We start from the raw sequence: 13,963 nt of genomic DNA, 5'->3' as shown, positions 1-13,963 counted from the left end.
CTTTCGTTTTGTAGTCAGGTTCCCAGGTGTATTTCGGGGAGCATCCACCCACTTGACTGTGCGCATGCGGTCATCCCAGTCGGGGACCTGGTCTACAGGGAGCTGAAACATGATCTTGGAAAGCTTGCACTTCACACACATCTTCTTCAGGGTGATGGGCGACTCTGACTTCAAGGTCACCACTACGTCCTTGGAACAGCCAGGGTGGAGATGCCCTATCTAGGGAAAAATTTGATATTTGAATTTTGGGGAATTCAATCTTAAGGGCTTTTGATGCCCGGTAGTAACTCAAAATATATCATCCAGGCCTGTATAGGTAGATTGGATTTGCCTGCCTCCTGAGATTAAAGGCACGCACCACTGCACTCTTATCTTAACAAGAAAGATGAAATGATTCTACACCTATCACATATAATTTTGAAAATATAGTTTTAAAATAAAATATGATATTTTAATTAAAACATAGTTGGCTTATTGCACTTTAAAACAAGTTTGTTTAAAAATATGGTTAAGAGTACTGACTGCTCCTCCAGAGGTCCAGAGTTCAATTCCCAACAACCCATGGTGGCTCACAACCATCTGTAATGGGATCTGATGCCCTCTTGTGGCATACAGCTATACATGCAGATAGAGCACTTGTATAAAAATAAATTTAAAAAAATCATTAAAAAAGAATGCTCTAAAAACACTCCTAATTTTGGGGGCTGGAGAGACGGCTCAGTGGTTAAGAGCACTGACTGCTCTTCCAGGGGTCCAGGTATGTTCCAAACATGCACATGGCAGCTCACAACCAGATCCAGGGGCTCTGATGTCCTCTTCTGGTCTCTGTGGGTACCAGGCATACATATGGTGCACAGACATGAATGTAGGCAAAATATCATACCCATACAAATACAAAATAAATAAACCTTAAAAACATTCCTAGTTTTAATTTCTAATAGGTTAAACATCAACAATTATAATTCACACCGACAAAAGTTCTTTGAGGGTTCTTTTTTTTTCTTTTTTCTTTTTTTCGGAGCTGGGGACCGAACCCAGGGCCTTGTGCTTGCTAGGCAAGTGCTCTACCACTGAGCTAAATCCCCAACCCCTCTTTGAGGGTTCTTAACAATGTTTAAGAATATGGAGGAATCCTGAGATGAAAAAGTTTCAAATTGCTCAAATGTACCAGATATGAAGGGGATCCCATTTGGTTTGCAGAATAAAATGAATTGTAGTCCATCTTAGATAAAGATGTATGTGCACACGCCACCAGTGTAATCACAGTTCATATGACAGTCCTCTGGCAGGAAAGACATCGTCTCTCCCTCCCCTGGACCGTGAATGCATGCAACAGCTTTCGATTGCTCAAGATAAATGCATGTGTGCGTATGGGTGTGCACCAATGTAAGCCAACTGCTGGGAGCCTCGCTCTGTCTTCCTTGACAACTTCAATTATCCGACCACATCCATTATACTCTTGCTGCTTCCTCATAGGTCAGATGTTGGAAACAAAGATTGGATGAGTTTAACAAGGCTTTGGAACGGGGTCTGGCAGAGTTAGTTTTCTGTAGCTACTCCCCAGGCTTAGATTTGGGTTTGAGCTGGTGTTGGAATCGACCAGGAGCCTAGGCTGGCCTGGAACTCACTATATAGCCCAGGCTGGTCTTGAACTTGTGGGAGCGTGAGCTTCCCATGTATAAGGATTGCTGGTATGAAGCACCATTCTTTTTTTTTTTTTTTTTTTTTTTTTTTGGCTTGCTGAGCCACTTCTGAAGGCCCTGCTCTGAAGAACACATGCACAGAGGGACACAAAAGGTCTTCAAAGAATCCCTTAGATTCATTCCTAAAGCAGGTCTAATCTCCTCTTAGACCAGGGGCCCCTGAGCATCACCCTTAAGCACGGGATCTGAGTGTGGGATGGTTAAGGGGCTGTTTCTAGTTCAAGATGCATGCATCCCATTCCATGTATCCACAGGATGGAGTGACAATCACATTGGGCTTGGCTTAGGCCCAAGGGAGTCTGGGACCCATTGAGTGACGTTTGCTTACCTGTGGGGAGAAAGACAGTGTTGCTAAAAGGGGCCACTCAAAGCGAATCACATTCGCTTGGCTGTGATTGGTGATGGTGAAGCTCACATTGTAGCTGATTCCGATGTGACAGTACCCAAACTGGATGTGATCCAGCAGGGCGGCTAGGGGTCAGAAGCAGAAGGCTGGTAAGTGGTTCCTGGCATCTTTGAAGAGCCTGCTTTCTAAGGGACCCATGTCCTTACACATTCCTAACTTAGGCACATTTCGCCCTCTCCTTGGATGATTATACAAGAAGAAAACCTTGGATTCTTGGGTAGAAGGATCTGCCTCCCAGGACTATCCATCCATCCATCCATCTGTCCATCCATCCATCCATCCATCCATCCATCCATCCATCCATCCATCCACCCACCCATCCATCTTTCTACCCACCCATACATCAGTCCAATCTGTACACTGACCTTGGCTCTTATATTTGTTCAAGAGAAAATAAAGATTCTAATGTCATTTGTTTAGTGAGGTAATACAATGAAATGTTAGACTGCCAGCTAAAATATAGGATTCTCAATTAAATTTGAATTATAGACAAACAATGAGTAATTTCTTTTTGATAAATATGTCCCACACACTACTTTGAAAACATACATATAATAAAAGTTATTGTTTATCTGGAACTTAATTTCTTCCAGAATACCTGTATTCATATTTGCTAAACCTGGAAACCCTCTGATAGACGTGGAATCTCTAAACTTGGATTATTGCTAGCTCCTATTTGACCCCTGACAAGAATGATGCCGTTGCATAGCTTCAAACAGGAGTGAAACACCTATGACAGAAAGAGTGTTGATTTCAGTCCTTGATTATACTTTCTGGGACTATAATTAAGCTCCTGGGGACATTTTGAAGCTGGATTTACAATTCACTTTAAAGCAATCACTCATATGGTTATAGTACTCAACCAAAGCTTTTTGGTAATAATTATAATGTAAAATGTTTCCTTCCCAGGGTACAGTGGTCCCTAAATGGAAGGTTCAGTGGTTGAGAAACTGCAGAGAGCCATGTCTTAAGCTTTAATATGCATGTGGCCATCTAGGGATCTGGTTAAAATGTGGGTTATGAGCCTGCAGGTCAAAACGGGTCTGAAATTCTCATTTCTGACAAGAACCCAGGAGATGCTGATACTGGAGGCTGCTCACAGGCTGTGAGGATGAGGGTACAAGCCCATCCCTCTCCAGTGAGATGAGCCCACCGGTTCACTTAGAAAGCCCAGGATGCATGCTTCAGATGAATCCTCAGTGCCAGTACAAGCTAGCGACAAGACAGAGGCAGGGAGACTACAGGGAAGCATGCGTTTGCTAAAGAACTGAGCAGGAACGCCAGCACCAAACTGTATGGTCCCTAAAAATGGCAAAAGCTTTCTTTTGAATCTGCAGGCCTAGGGCTCAGTGTAGAGCTTGGTACTTGCACGTGGCATGGTAAGAGTTCACTGTGTGAATGCACACATAAATGAAGGCTACAAAGAGAGACTGAGCCTGGTGTGGCAGAGCTTGTACTGATCAAGAGAGCGACTGGAGTCAACAGCTGTCAAGACTGCCCTTCTCCCACCTGTCACTAAGTCCTCCATGGCGCTCTCCTCTGCAATCTCTATGACCTCAGACATCTCCGAGGTCTCCTGGCTAGTGGTATTGATCAGCCCATGGATGTTGTCCAAGGTGATGTCATCTTCATAGCTTTCTCCAACCAGGTGGATCATGGTCTCCTCATACTGGTTGTTGATCACTGTTAAGTGGATGGTGCCTGTCATTCTCCCAATCTTATTGGAGTGGAAAAAGACATCGAATTCGGCTGTGTCTCCAGGAGAAACCACCAGGGAGGCTGTGTGGGCTTTTTTAACTGTAAAGAAAAGATGGACGTTATGATTTAGGAGAATGCATCTCCGGGAAGACCATGGTTAGAAGGAAAGTTCCCTTTATGGAGAATGAACTTTGGCTACTGGTGATGTGACTGAGTACCAACTGTGGCTTGGCCCTGAGAGGTCCCTGGTAAAGCATCTTCTGAGTTCTGTTGCCCTACTGAGGGACCTGCTCTTTCCACTCACCTTTTTCATTCGGTTTGTTTTCCTCCATGATGTAGATATAGGAGGTGGTGGGTCTCCCTTTCAGAGAGAAGACTCCTAGTTGGTCTCGCAGGTCTACATGAAGCTGGAAAGAAGACAGTAGAGTTGAGGGTTGAGCTTACAGCCTACTCAAGAATTTGAGTCTAGGCTGTGGTGATATTGCGCTGTATTTTGGGTAGCAAGAATCTTCAATTATACATAGTATTTACTTTTTATTTTTTCCACTTTGCCTGGATACGCGTGTGAATGGTATGTGTGTGTTCTCATGAGCGTGGGTGCACATGTATGTGAAGGTGTGCATGCTCATGGAGGCCTGACGTGGACTGTGTGTGCCTTGCTGAATCTGGAGCTCAGTGGTTCAGACTTTTCTAGCTAGTCTCTAATAGTGACTGGGAATCCTCAGTCTCTGCCTGTTGAGTGCTGGGATTGCAGGTGACTGCCACCTCCTGTCCTGCTTATATGTGGGCTCCAGAAGTCTGTACTTTGTACGTCATGTATGTGTGTGTTAAGCCCTTTACCTACTGCACCATATCCCTAGCTCATGGTTTTGAGAGACTTAAGAGATATATAAACATTAGACCTGGATAGAAAAGTGAGCATTCGGTTAGGCCATTCTTAGTATCTGAGTTAGGCACCGGAAGCCCAAAAGTGATAGGTGACCTTCTGGACTATGCAGGTAGTGTCAAAGGGGGTTGCTAATGCTTCCGTTGCACAGAGAGGCAGTGGAAAGGTATATTCTAGACCAATGAAATGGAAACGAATACCCACAGTGCTATGAAGCACTGCATAACTGTGACTTCCGGGAAGCCAGCATTTCTTAGGTGCTGTGCATTTGCGAGAGTCATTGTAAATATCCTAGCAAGAAGATAGGAAAAACAAAGCCGACTTCTGACCAACTTTGGTTATTGGAAAGCAGGCGGGGCTAAAGCCAGACATTCAATTTTAGGTGTGAGAAGTCTGACATTTTTAGAAGGCAGCAATGCTGACTGTAAAGAATAAAAGATAAAGAGAAGGGAGATACAGAGCCACTGCATTGCAGCCAGAGATTACATATTTAGAAGTAACCATAATGGGAAACTAAATGGAGGGGTGCCGAGGTCACTCAGTGTGTTAGACACTTGCTGGTCAGCTTGAGTTTGATCCTAGGGACCCACAGGGTGGAAGGAGAGAACTGACCCTCATGGTTATCCTCTGGCCTCCCCATTCTCATGCAGAGACATACACACAAAATAACAAGTAATTGTCAAAAGAGAAAACTATATAGAGGACCTTATAATACTTTAGGAATATTGAGATAGAAGTTAAATGACGGACAGGAATCCCAAGTGTTACCCCCGGCGGACAGTTATTCTGAAACCAGAAATTCTCTCTCCCCCAGACAGCTCATATGCTTTAATTTTGATTCCAATGAGGTTGAAACTTTTTTTGAATGTATTTTACTGTATTTAAGTGTATGTTTGCCTGCATGTATGTCTGAGAACCATATGTGTGTTTAATGCCTGCTGAGTCCAGAAGGGATGTTGGATTCCCTGGAATGGGAGTTATAGATGGTTTTGAGCCACCATGTGGGTTCTGGGAACCAAACCCAGGTCCTTTGCAAGAACAGCCTGTGCTCTTAACCATTGAGCCACCTCTGCAGCTCCTTCCAATGAGATTTCAAAAGGAAGTTCAAAAAATGATTCCCAAGCTCATGTGTGAGTGGAATATACAAAAATTCTCAAGGAAAGTTAAAAAAAAAACAAACCAAAACCAAAACCAAAACCAAAAATAACCAAACCAGGTAGTAGGCGGCAGGACCTCACTGAACTACACAAGAAGACAATGGTTTTTAATCTGTGGGCTGCGACCCCTTTAGGGGTCATTAGACGCTTTCACAGGGGTTGCCTAAGACTGTGGGAAAACATAGATATTTATATTACAATTCATAACAGTAGCAAAATTACAGTTATGAAGTGGCAATAAAAATAATTTTATGGCTGGGAATCACTGCAACATGAGGAACTGTATTAAGGGGCTGCAGCATTAGGAGGGTTGAGAACCAGTGCTGTGAAGACATTTATAAAGTTGCCATAATGAAAACCATGCAGGGGAGTGGCACCGTAATGCTCCTCATCATGGGCCTAAAATTGAAAGAAGTGAGGACTGTGGTCTGAAACCTCAGAAACTGTGAGGCAGAAGTAAGGCAGTGTGGTCTGACCAGCGTGTCACTCCAGGTAACCCTCTATGTCGCCCTCAGCTGTTACCTGGGCGGGGATGGTGCCGTTGTTCTTGAGGATGAGAGGCAGTTTCTCTGAATGACCAAGCAGAAGCCTCTTAAACAGGAGCAAGGGGTTTCCGTGTTGGTTATAGAGAGTTGGCCGGATGACAGTCACTCGAGGGAGGGTCCCCTCACCAATAATATCAAACACAAGACCTCGGCTCCTTGCCAGGGTGCTGCAGGGGACAGGAAGAGCAAGCAAGGTGGCTGAAACCGACTAGGCCTACACAGCATGTACACTGTCGTTCTGCCACGGGAGAAGGAGTAGGTGGTACCTGGGAAGGCCATCCAAGGTGGCCTCGAAGATGCACTGGTAGGTCTGCATGGCCTGTGGTGTGAACAACACTGTGGCGAAGGCATGTGAGCGGCTCCCAATGCACATCTTGTTGGGATCCACGTCAAAGATGTCAATGATGCGGTTGACTACCTGTGAAGGGAGATGGGGTTGGGCACTTTGCATTTCTCCTGGGGCTGACTGTTGATTCTTCTGCCCTGCCATGAACTCTCTTTTCTCTAAGATTGTGCTAGACCAGCTCAATTATCTTCAGAGTCATGGGCCCTGGATAGAGAGGCCCAGAGTCCTGGGACTTACCCCTAGGCGACTTCTGGCTGCAAGTAGTTAGACCATAAATTCTGACTCAAATGGACAAACCAGGCCAGTCAGCCAAATATTCTTACTACCACCTCATATGGCACCTGACCAAGTAAGTTAATATAATTAGTGTGCAGCTGAGTCAGAAGCTGGATGAGGTGCTGGTTTCTGGTGCATTTTGACCTGTGTCAGAGGTTCCTGACTTACTGCTGGGATCCTTGTGTCACTGAATTAAATGAAGGAGCTTCTGTTCCTTGTAACTCCAAGCACCATGTCTAGAATACCTTCCCTTAGCACTTGACCTGTTACTATCTGGTGAGTGGTTTTGAGCCACATAGACTCCCAACATAGCTTTGAAAGAGCTTTTCCTTTCTTATGAGTATTGGGCAGAACACAATGCAGGGTACTCCCTGTTCTTCAGCCAAAGGGCAGTAAGGTGTCACTGCTTTTCCCAAGGAATTCCCTTCAAGTCTCAAACCGGAGAGGAGAATGTTGGATGTCTCCAAGTCTACGATCATCAAACTTTTCTCTTTAGAAGCCAGGCTTTAGGCTGGAGAGATGATGGCTCAGCTCTTAAAAGAGCACTCGCTGCCCTTCCAGAGGTCCTGAGTTCAATTCCCAGCACCCACTCGGTGGCTCATAATCACCTATAAAGGGATCTGATGCCCTCTTCTGGCATGCAGGTGAGCAGCATTCATACAGTAAATACATACATACATACATACATACATACATACATACATACATACATACATACATAAATGAAACAACAACAACAAAATTAAAAACCAGCCACCACAAGCCAGGTTCCCCCACTCTTTGGACTTTTTAGAATAGAACGAGAAGCAAAGAGCTTCTCGGTCTCTACAATGTGGTTAGAGGATGTCACCAGTGCTTGAGGTTAGTGACGAGGGATTAGATGGTTTCCCAGCTCTTCCAGGAATGCACACAGCTGTAGGCTGAGGCCATCACTGGGGATCTCCTCCACTCTCACAAGCCAAGAACAGTGTGGGGTCTGGGGCATGAGAACCAATGGGCCCAGACTGCGCATTGCTCTGGTAAAGCTAAGCACTGTTCGAAGCATATACCGGAAGTTCGGGGTAACAGTTCAGTTCAGTCCTTCTTTGTGCTACCTTTGAATGTTTTCCTCTTCCATGAGGAAAATGGCTTTAGCATAATCTGACCCAGAGAGAGGGGGCAGTTTAAAGATCAACAGACCTCTGAAATGGGTACTCATCATTTTAATATGAACAAAGTTTGGCTTTAATCCTAGCTGTATATTCTCAGGATGTGGACTAGGGGAAAAATTAAGCTTCTCTGAACCTCAGTTCAGAAAATTAATTCAAAAAAAATATTAAGCTTTCCTGAAGGGAAAAACTGTAAAATAGAGATTCTATATAGAATCTCTAAATTCTAAATAGAGCCAATTCTGAAAGAGTCTTGAACTTGAAACAAAACAATCAATGGAAAAATCCCTAAGCACAATGCTTATTGCATAGGAAGGCGTCAGCACACATTCTCTCTTCCACCTTCCATTGTGGTCTGGTGCCTCCCACTTCTCCCTGACCAGCAGAATGGAAGATTGGTGGCTAATCCACCTGTAGCTGGTGCTCGCCTCATCATTGGCTTCTCTTTCAATGCTTGCATATATCAGTTACACAGTGAGTTTAGGTAAATTTGGTCAGACAAATGAGTTGCCCATTAGTATGTGCCAGTTTAGTACAAAGGTGTGCACAGGACACACACACACACAGGCACACAGACACACATAGACACACACAGACACACACAGGCACACAGGCACACACACAGGCACACAGGCACACACACAGACACACACAGACACACATAGACACACACAGACACACACAGACACACACACACACACTCCCTGGCCAAGAGACATGGCCTCATGACCTCACAGAACTTCTAACAGGGCCTGAGAGTCTCACAGTTCACACCTAGGTGGAAGAGCTTCCCAGCACTCCTTCCTTGACTTTATACCAACCACAGAGGGCCAGGGCAACTGGAAACGTCCTACCTTGTTGGAGATGGGCCTGACGATAATGTTGACATCACAGGAGATCTTTCCCACGTTGCTGATCTTGAACCGAGCCTTGGCCTTATGACCCACCAGGACATTGCAGAAGATGAACTTGTTCTCATCCTCCACGAATAGCCCCCCACTCTGTATGGTCTGTTGGATGTGGTACAGGTTGGGGCTGGTACAGATCTGATGTTCTTCAAATATCAAGATGTTGTTGTCGGTCACAAAGGCTAGGGAATGCAGGGAAGAAGCTGAGACTACCTGGATGCCAGGATCCTAAACCTTAAAATATTACATACATACATACATACATACATACATACATACATACATACACACACATATCTATCTATCCATCTATCTACCATCTATCTTTTATCATCTATCTATCTATCTATCTACCCACCTATCTTCTATCTATCCTATCTATCTTCTATCTATCTATCTATCTATCTATCTATCTATCTATCTATCTATCTATCATCTATCTATCTATCTATCTATCTATCTATCTATCTATCTATCTACCTACCTACCTATCCTCTATCTATCGATCTATCCTATCTATCTATCTATCTATCTATCTATCTATCTATCTATCTATCTATCTACCTACCTATCCTCTATCTATCGATCTATCCTATCTATCTATCTATCTATCTATCTATCTATCTATCTATCTATCTATCTACCTATCTATCTATCTATCTATCTATCTCTGTGTGAGAGAGAGACAGAGATAGAGAGAGTATGTGTGTGTTCTGTGTGGAGTTCATAGGACAACTTGCAGGAGCCTATTCTTTCCTACCATGTGGATTCTGTGGACTGTATTCAGGTCATTAGGTTTGGTGACAGGAACCCGTTCCTTCTGGACCATGTTGCCAGTCCAGGGTATTTGGGTTTTAATAAAGGAGAATCACAAGGCCAGGGAGGGATACAGCTCAATGGCACAGTACTTGCCTAGACTACAGAAGGCCTTGGGTTATATTCCTTGCATTGCAATTACAAACAAACAATGATAACCAAAAGCAAGCATCACAGGGGACAGATAGGGAAGCCTACACAACAGTATGTAAATGATGATGGGGCAAAATCTGTTGGCTTCCTCTTTTATACCATCTTTTCCGGTTGGTCCATCTCTATCAGCCTTTTCCTTCCATTGGCAAAGAGTGGTGAGAAGCAAGAGAGGAGTTGGCTTATAATGGGTTTGAGGCTCTAGGGAGCTTAGAATCAAAGCTCCACTTGAGCTCTTGCTGGGTTAGTTGGTCAGTGTGCTCAGTGACTACTCTGTCCACAAGAAGTATCCTGAGCGTGAGCAGACTCAATGCTCCTCAGTCCTGAGCCACATCCCATGCTAACTCATTTCTCAGAGAGCACCATTCAATGGGGGAAGGTAGAAACAACCCAGGAAGGCCGAGCATTTGGAGAAGCAATTCTCTCCTACGTGTGCTAAGGCTTTCAGGAGAGACATGGCTGAAGACCCTAGAAGAGGCTCTAAGTTTCCAGATGAAGTGGCCTCCCTGTGTCTGCTGGAAATCTTGAGAGGGAATTTCCTGGAGAGGGAGGGGCTGGGAAATAGGGGTCTTTTAAGGGTGTTGGCCAATCCAAGTTGCAGTACCTGGTAGACAAGCTTCGGCAAGCAGAGTGTAAGGGATGCCGGCAGGGTTTTCTCTAGGGTCTCGGTCAGAGATATCGATGGCCAGAAACTCCTCACACCTCCCCACAGGATCGGCCACACACTCCACAGTGATGACCTGTTGTCCTCCGGAAGAAACGGAGCCAAATCCCGGGTATACAGTGAACATGCCATGGGTGAAGCGGGCCTGCGGGACAAAGGAGGGGAGGGGAGGGCAGAAGGAAGCAAAGTGGGTAACAGAGTCAGGACTTTCCAAAGGAGCCAAGAGAGAAGGAAATGGGGAACTGGTGGTGCCTCTCTCCATCGATGTATTTCTCTCCTCTTAGCCTGGAGGTAGAGGCCCGGGATGTTCATGGCGGATGGGTTTTCAGTATGTCCTTATCTGTACATTCCTTTTGATCAGACGTGATAGAGCCAAGGGCTTAAGGAAACAGATAATGTCTACATCATACAATACTTATCCAGATGGGGAAATTCTCTCAAAGCAGCAGGGGGTGGGGTGGGGCGCAGAATGGAATAGTGGTTGAGGTGAGGGGTTTTGAGTAAGACATTGTAGGCGTGAATGCTAATGGCTCCCATAGGCTCATATATTTGAGTGAGTGAGTGGTCCTTAGTTGGTCAAAGAACTGTGTAGAGAAAGGATTAGGAGGTGCAGCCTTGTTGGAAGAGGTGTCACTGGGGGGTGGGCCTTATGGTTTTAAAAGCCCCCATCAAGCCCGGTCTCACTGTGGATCAGGATATACTCCCCCAGTGCCATGCCTGCCTGCCTGCTACCACACTTCCTGCTACGATGATCATGGACTAACATTTGGAACTCTATGCAAGCTCATTGCCCCCATTAAATGTTTTCTTCTACAAGGTGACTTGGTCACCGGCGTCTCTTCACAATAATAGAATAGCAACAGACAATCTGGGGCTTTGAACTCAATCCCCAAAATATATTGTTTGACCTTGGAAAAATGATTTCTCAGAGTCACAGTTTGTATACCTATAAATATTCCTCGAGTGATGGATCATTGGAGGGTTAATCGAGAGAATGGTCATGAGGCATGTACTGTATGTCGCATGTAGTGCAGACTGACAGGATTCCCAAGGGGCACGTACTGTATATAGCATGTGGTGCAGAATTAGTGCCAGGATGAAAAGAATGTTATTATAAGGGACGCCCTCACACATCCGTGCAAACACCAGCCCCCCCCCCACCAGTGTAATTCTCAAGAAACCTGTAGCATATGCTTGGAACACAATAACCCATGAGGGAGAGATTGTCTTGAATAGCCCAGGTTCTGTCCTTACATTTCTACATGTTCTGTAGTGCTCAGAGACCCAAGTTTCTCCTGGGGTCTAAAACCCAGAGCAGTATGAATTTGGGGACTGCAGTGTGAGGTGGGCACGCACATGTGAGATTCTGCTCCCTTGGGCAGCTTCTGGGGTCTTAAAGGATGGGACCCAGACACATTAGCCATTGCTTCTTTGCTGTGTGAGTGATGTTTTGCACGCCATAGGTTGAGAGTGTCGAGCTTCACTGGACCCGCACTGGCAGCTGGATTTCCTGCTATATCTAGGACCCTCAGCAGGAGCTGGCGAAGGGGCTGGAACACCCCACCGGGTGTGGTGACTGTGTGATGTTGGGGAGACATGCTCCACAGAGGGAGTAACCTCAGCACCACCACGCAGACAGCATATCCCTCTGTCTCCTAGGCTTCACACAGACACACAATGGCAGGCGATCTGACGTCTGATGTCTCTCTCAATGCCTCTGTTGTGCATTCTTGGAATCTAGCACAGGAGCTGGGTATTGGTGAGGGACAACTTTCAACCAAATTCCGCTGTTCTTGCCCTTGGAGATGCAGTTTTCTTACTTAACCCAACACTCACTCCCCTCCAAATCTCTTTGATGTGTTCCATAGAACTATGCATCAGGGCATGATTTAGCCTGCATGGAAGCCTCTAGGGACTTAACTGGGTTGCTACCTACTGAAAGTCTGCCATGTGTTGGGAGCTATACCTGAGCCCTGGAGATTCCCAGATAAGTCATCTGGACAGAGGAGGCCTTCTCTCTAGGCATGTTTCAAACAAATGATTCTCGATTTAAGAAAGAAACGTCTGAAGAATTAAGGTGGTAGTGAGTCCGTGAAGGTTTTAAAGCAGCAGAGGATACCCAGATGAAAGGTTTTCACACTTCAGCCCCAAAAGTGAGGATCTTAATATAGATCAACATCCCAGCCACGGAACAGTCAGGTTTTAGTGCTGGAGAGATGGCTTGGTGGTTAGGGTCATGGACAACTCTAGCAAAGGACCTGAGTTTGGCTCTCAGAACCCACGTCAGGTAGCTCACAACTGCCTTGTGGTGGCCTGAATGAAAATGGCCCTCATGGGCTCATAGGAGTGGCGTTATTGGAGGTGTGGTCTTTTTGGAGGAGGAGTGCCACTGGAGGTGGGTTTTGAGGTCTCAGAAGCTTAGGCCAAGCCTATTGGCTAACTGTGTCTTCCTGTTGCCTGCGGATCTGTATGTAGAGCTCTCGGCACTGTGTCTTCCTGCCACCATACTTCCTGCCGTGATGATATAGGACCACACCCCTGACACTGTAAGCCTGCCCCAACGAAATGTTTTCCTTCATAAGAGTTGCTATGGTCATTGTGTTTCTTCTCGGAGATTAAACCCTAAATAAGATATGCCTACAACTGCAACTCTATGGGACCGGATGCCTTCTCTGGCTTCATCAGTACCTGCACTCATGTGCACAAATCCAGAATAATATATACGAAACTTAAAAAAGAAAGTATAGAAGTGTTGGCTGTGTTTCTCTGACTTACCTGGTTTGCTATGTTCATGTCTTTCTGGACTATGTCCGAGAACTTGGCCATTTTAGGGGCTCCGGGCTTGTAGAAGCTCTCACTTTCTCGGGTTCTCCCATGCCTCATGTGGCTGGTCCTGATCGGAGAAGCAAGTGTACAGCCTCAGGTTGTGATGAGGAGATGAGACACTACCTGCCTGCTTGACGTCCTTTCTTCTAGGATGTGGGGATGGGAGAGGGCTTTCCTTTGTCTAGGAAGGGATCAGGGTGGCACTGTAACCTTGGACTCATGGAATAATTATTAAGAAAGTGACATGTATAATCATACTGTGGAGTATGAATCATAAGGATTTTAAAAATGACTTCAAGCAAAGTCCATGTGTTAAAGCTTGGTCCCCAGGATGACACCATTGGGGGGTTCTTAGTTCACTCATATCCCGTTCAAGGGGATTGTAGGACCCCAGCTCCTTCCTCTCCTTTTTGCTTCCAGGTCTGAGAGTAGTT

At 45.4% G+C, this 13,963-nt stretch overlaps 1 protein-coding gene across 2 annotated transcripts in view; it reads right to left on the bottom strand.

Moving 5' to 3' along the window:
• Nucleotides 1-13,963, bottom strand: part of Hydin (Hydin, axonemal central pair apparatus protein) — a 345,749-nt gene that overhangs the window by 34,988 nt on the left and 296,798 nt on the right. For both annotated transcript variants that reach the window (XM_087594210.1, NM_001427650.1), the window contains 9 exon segments: nucleotides 13,479-13,596; nucleotides 10,644-10,848; nucleotides 9,020-9,255; nucleotides 6,662-6,813; nucleotides 6,373-6,562; nucleotides 4,112-4,214; nucleotides 3,619-3,906; nucleotides 2,032-2,174; nucleotides 1-219 (listed from right to left, as the gene is read on the bottom strand). In XM_087594210.1, coding sequence (XP_087450336.1) covers nucleotides 1-219; nucleotides 2,032-2,174; nucleotides 3,619-3,906; nucleotides 4,112-4,214; nucleotides 6,373-6,562; nucleotides 6,662-6,813; nucleotides 9,020-9,255; nucleotides 10,644-10,848; nucleotides 13,479-13,596 — 1,654 coding nt within the window.

The sequence above is a fragment of the Rattus norvegicus genome, chromosome 19 (assembly GCF_021556685.1).
Source record: "Rattus norvegicus strain SHRSP/BbbUtx chromosome 19, alternate assembly SHRSP_T2T, whole genome shotgun sequence".
Lineage (NCBI taxonomy): Eukaryota > Metazoa > Chordata > Mammalia > Rodentia > Muridae > Rattus > Rattus norvegicus.
The sequence above is the reverse complement of the archived record's forward strand: the minus strand, read 5'-3'. Positions and strand labels throughout refer to the sequence as shown.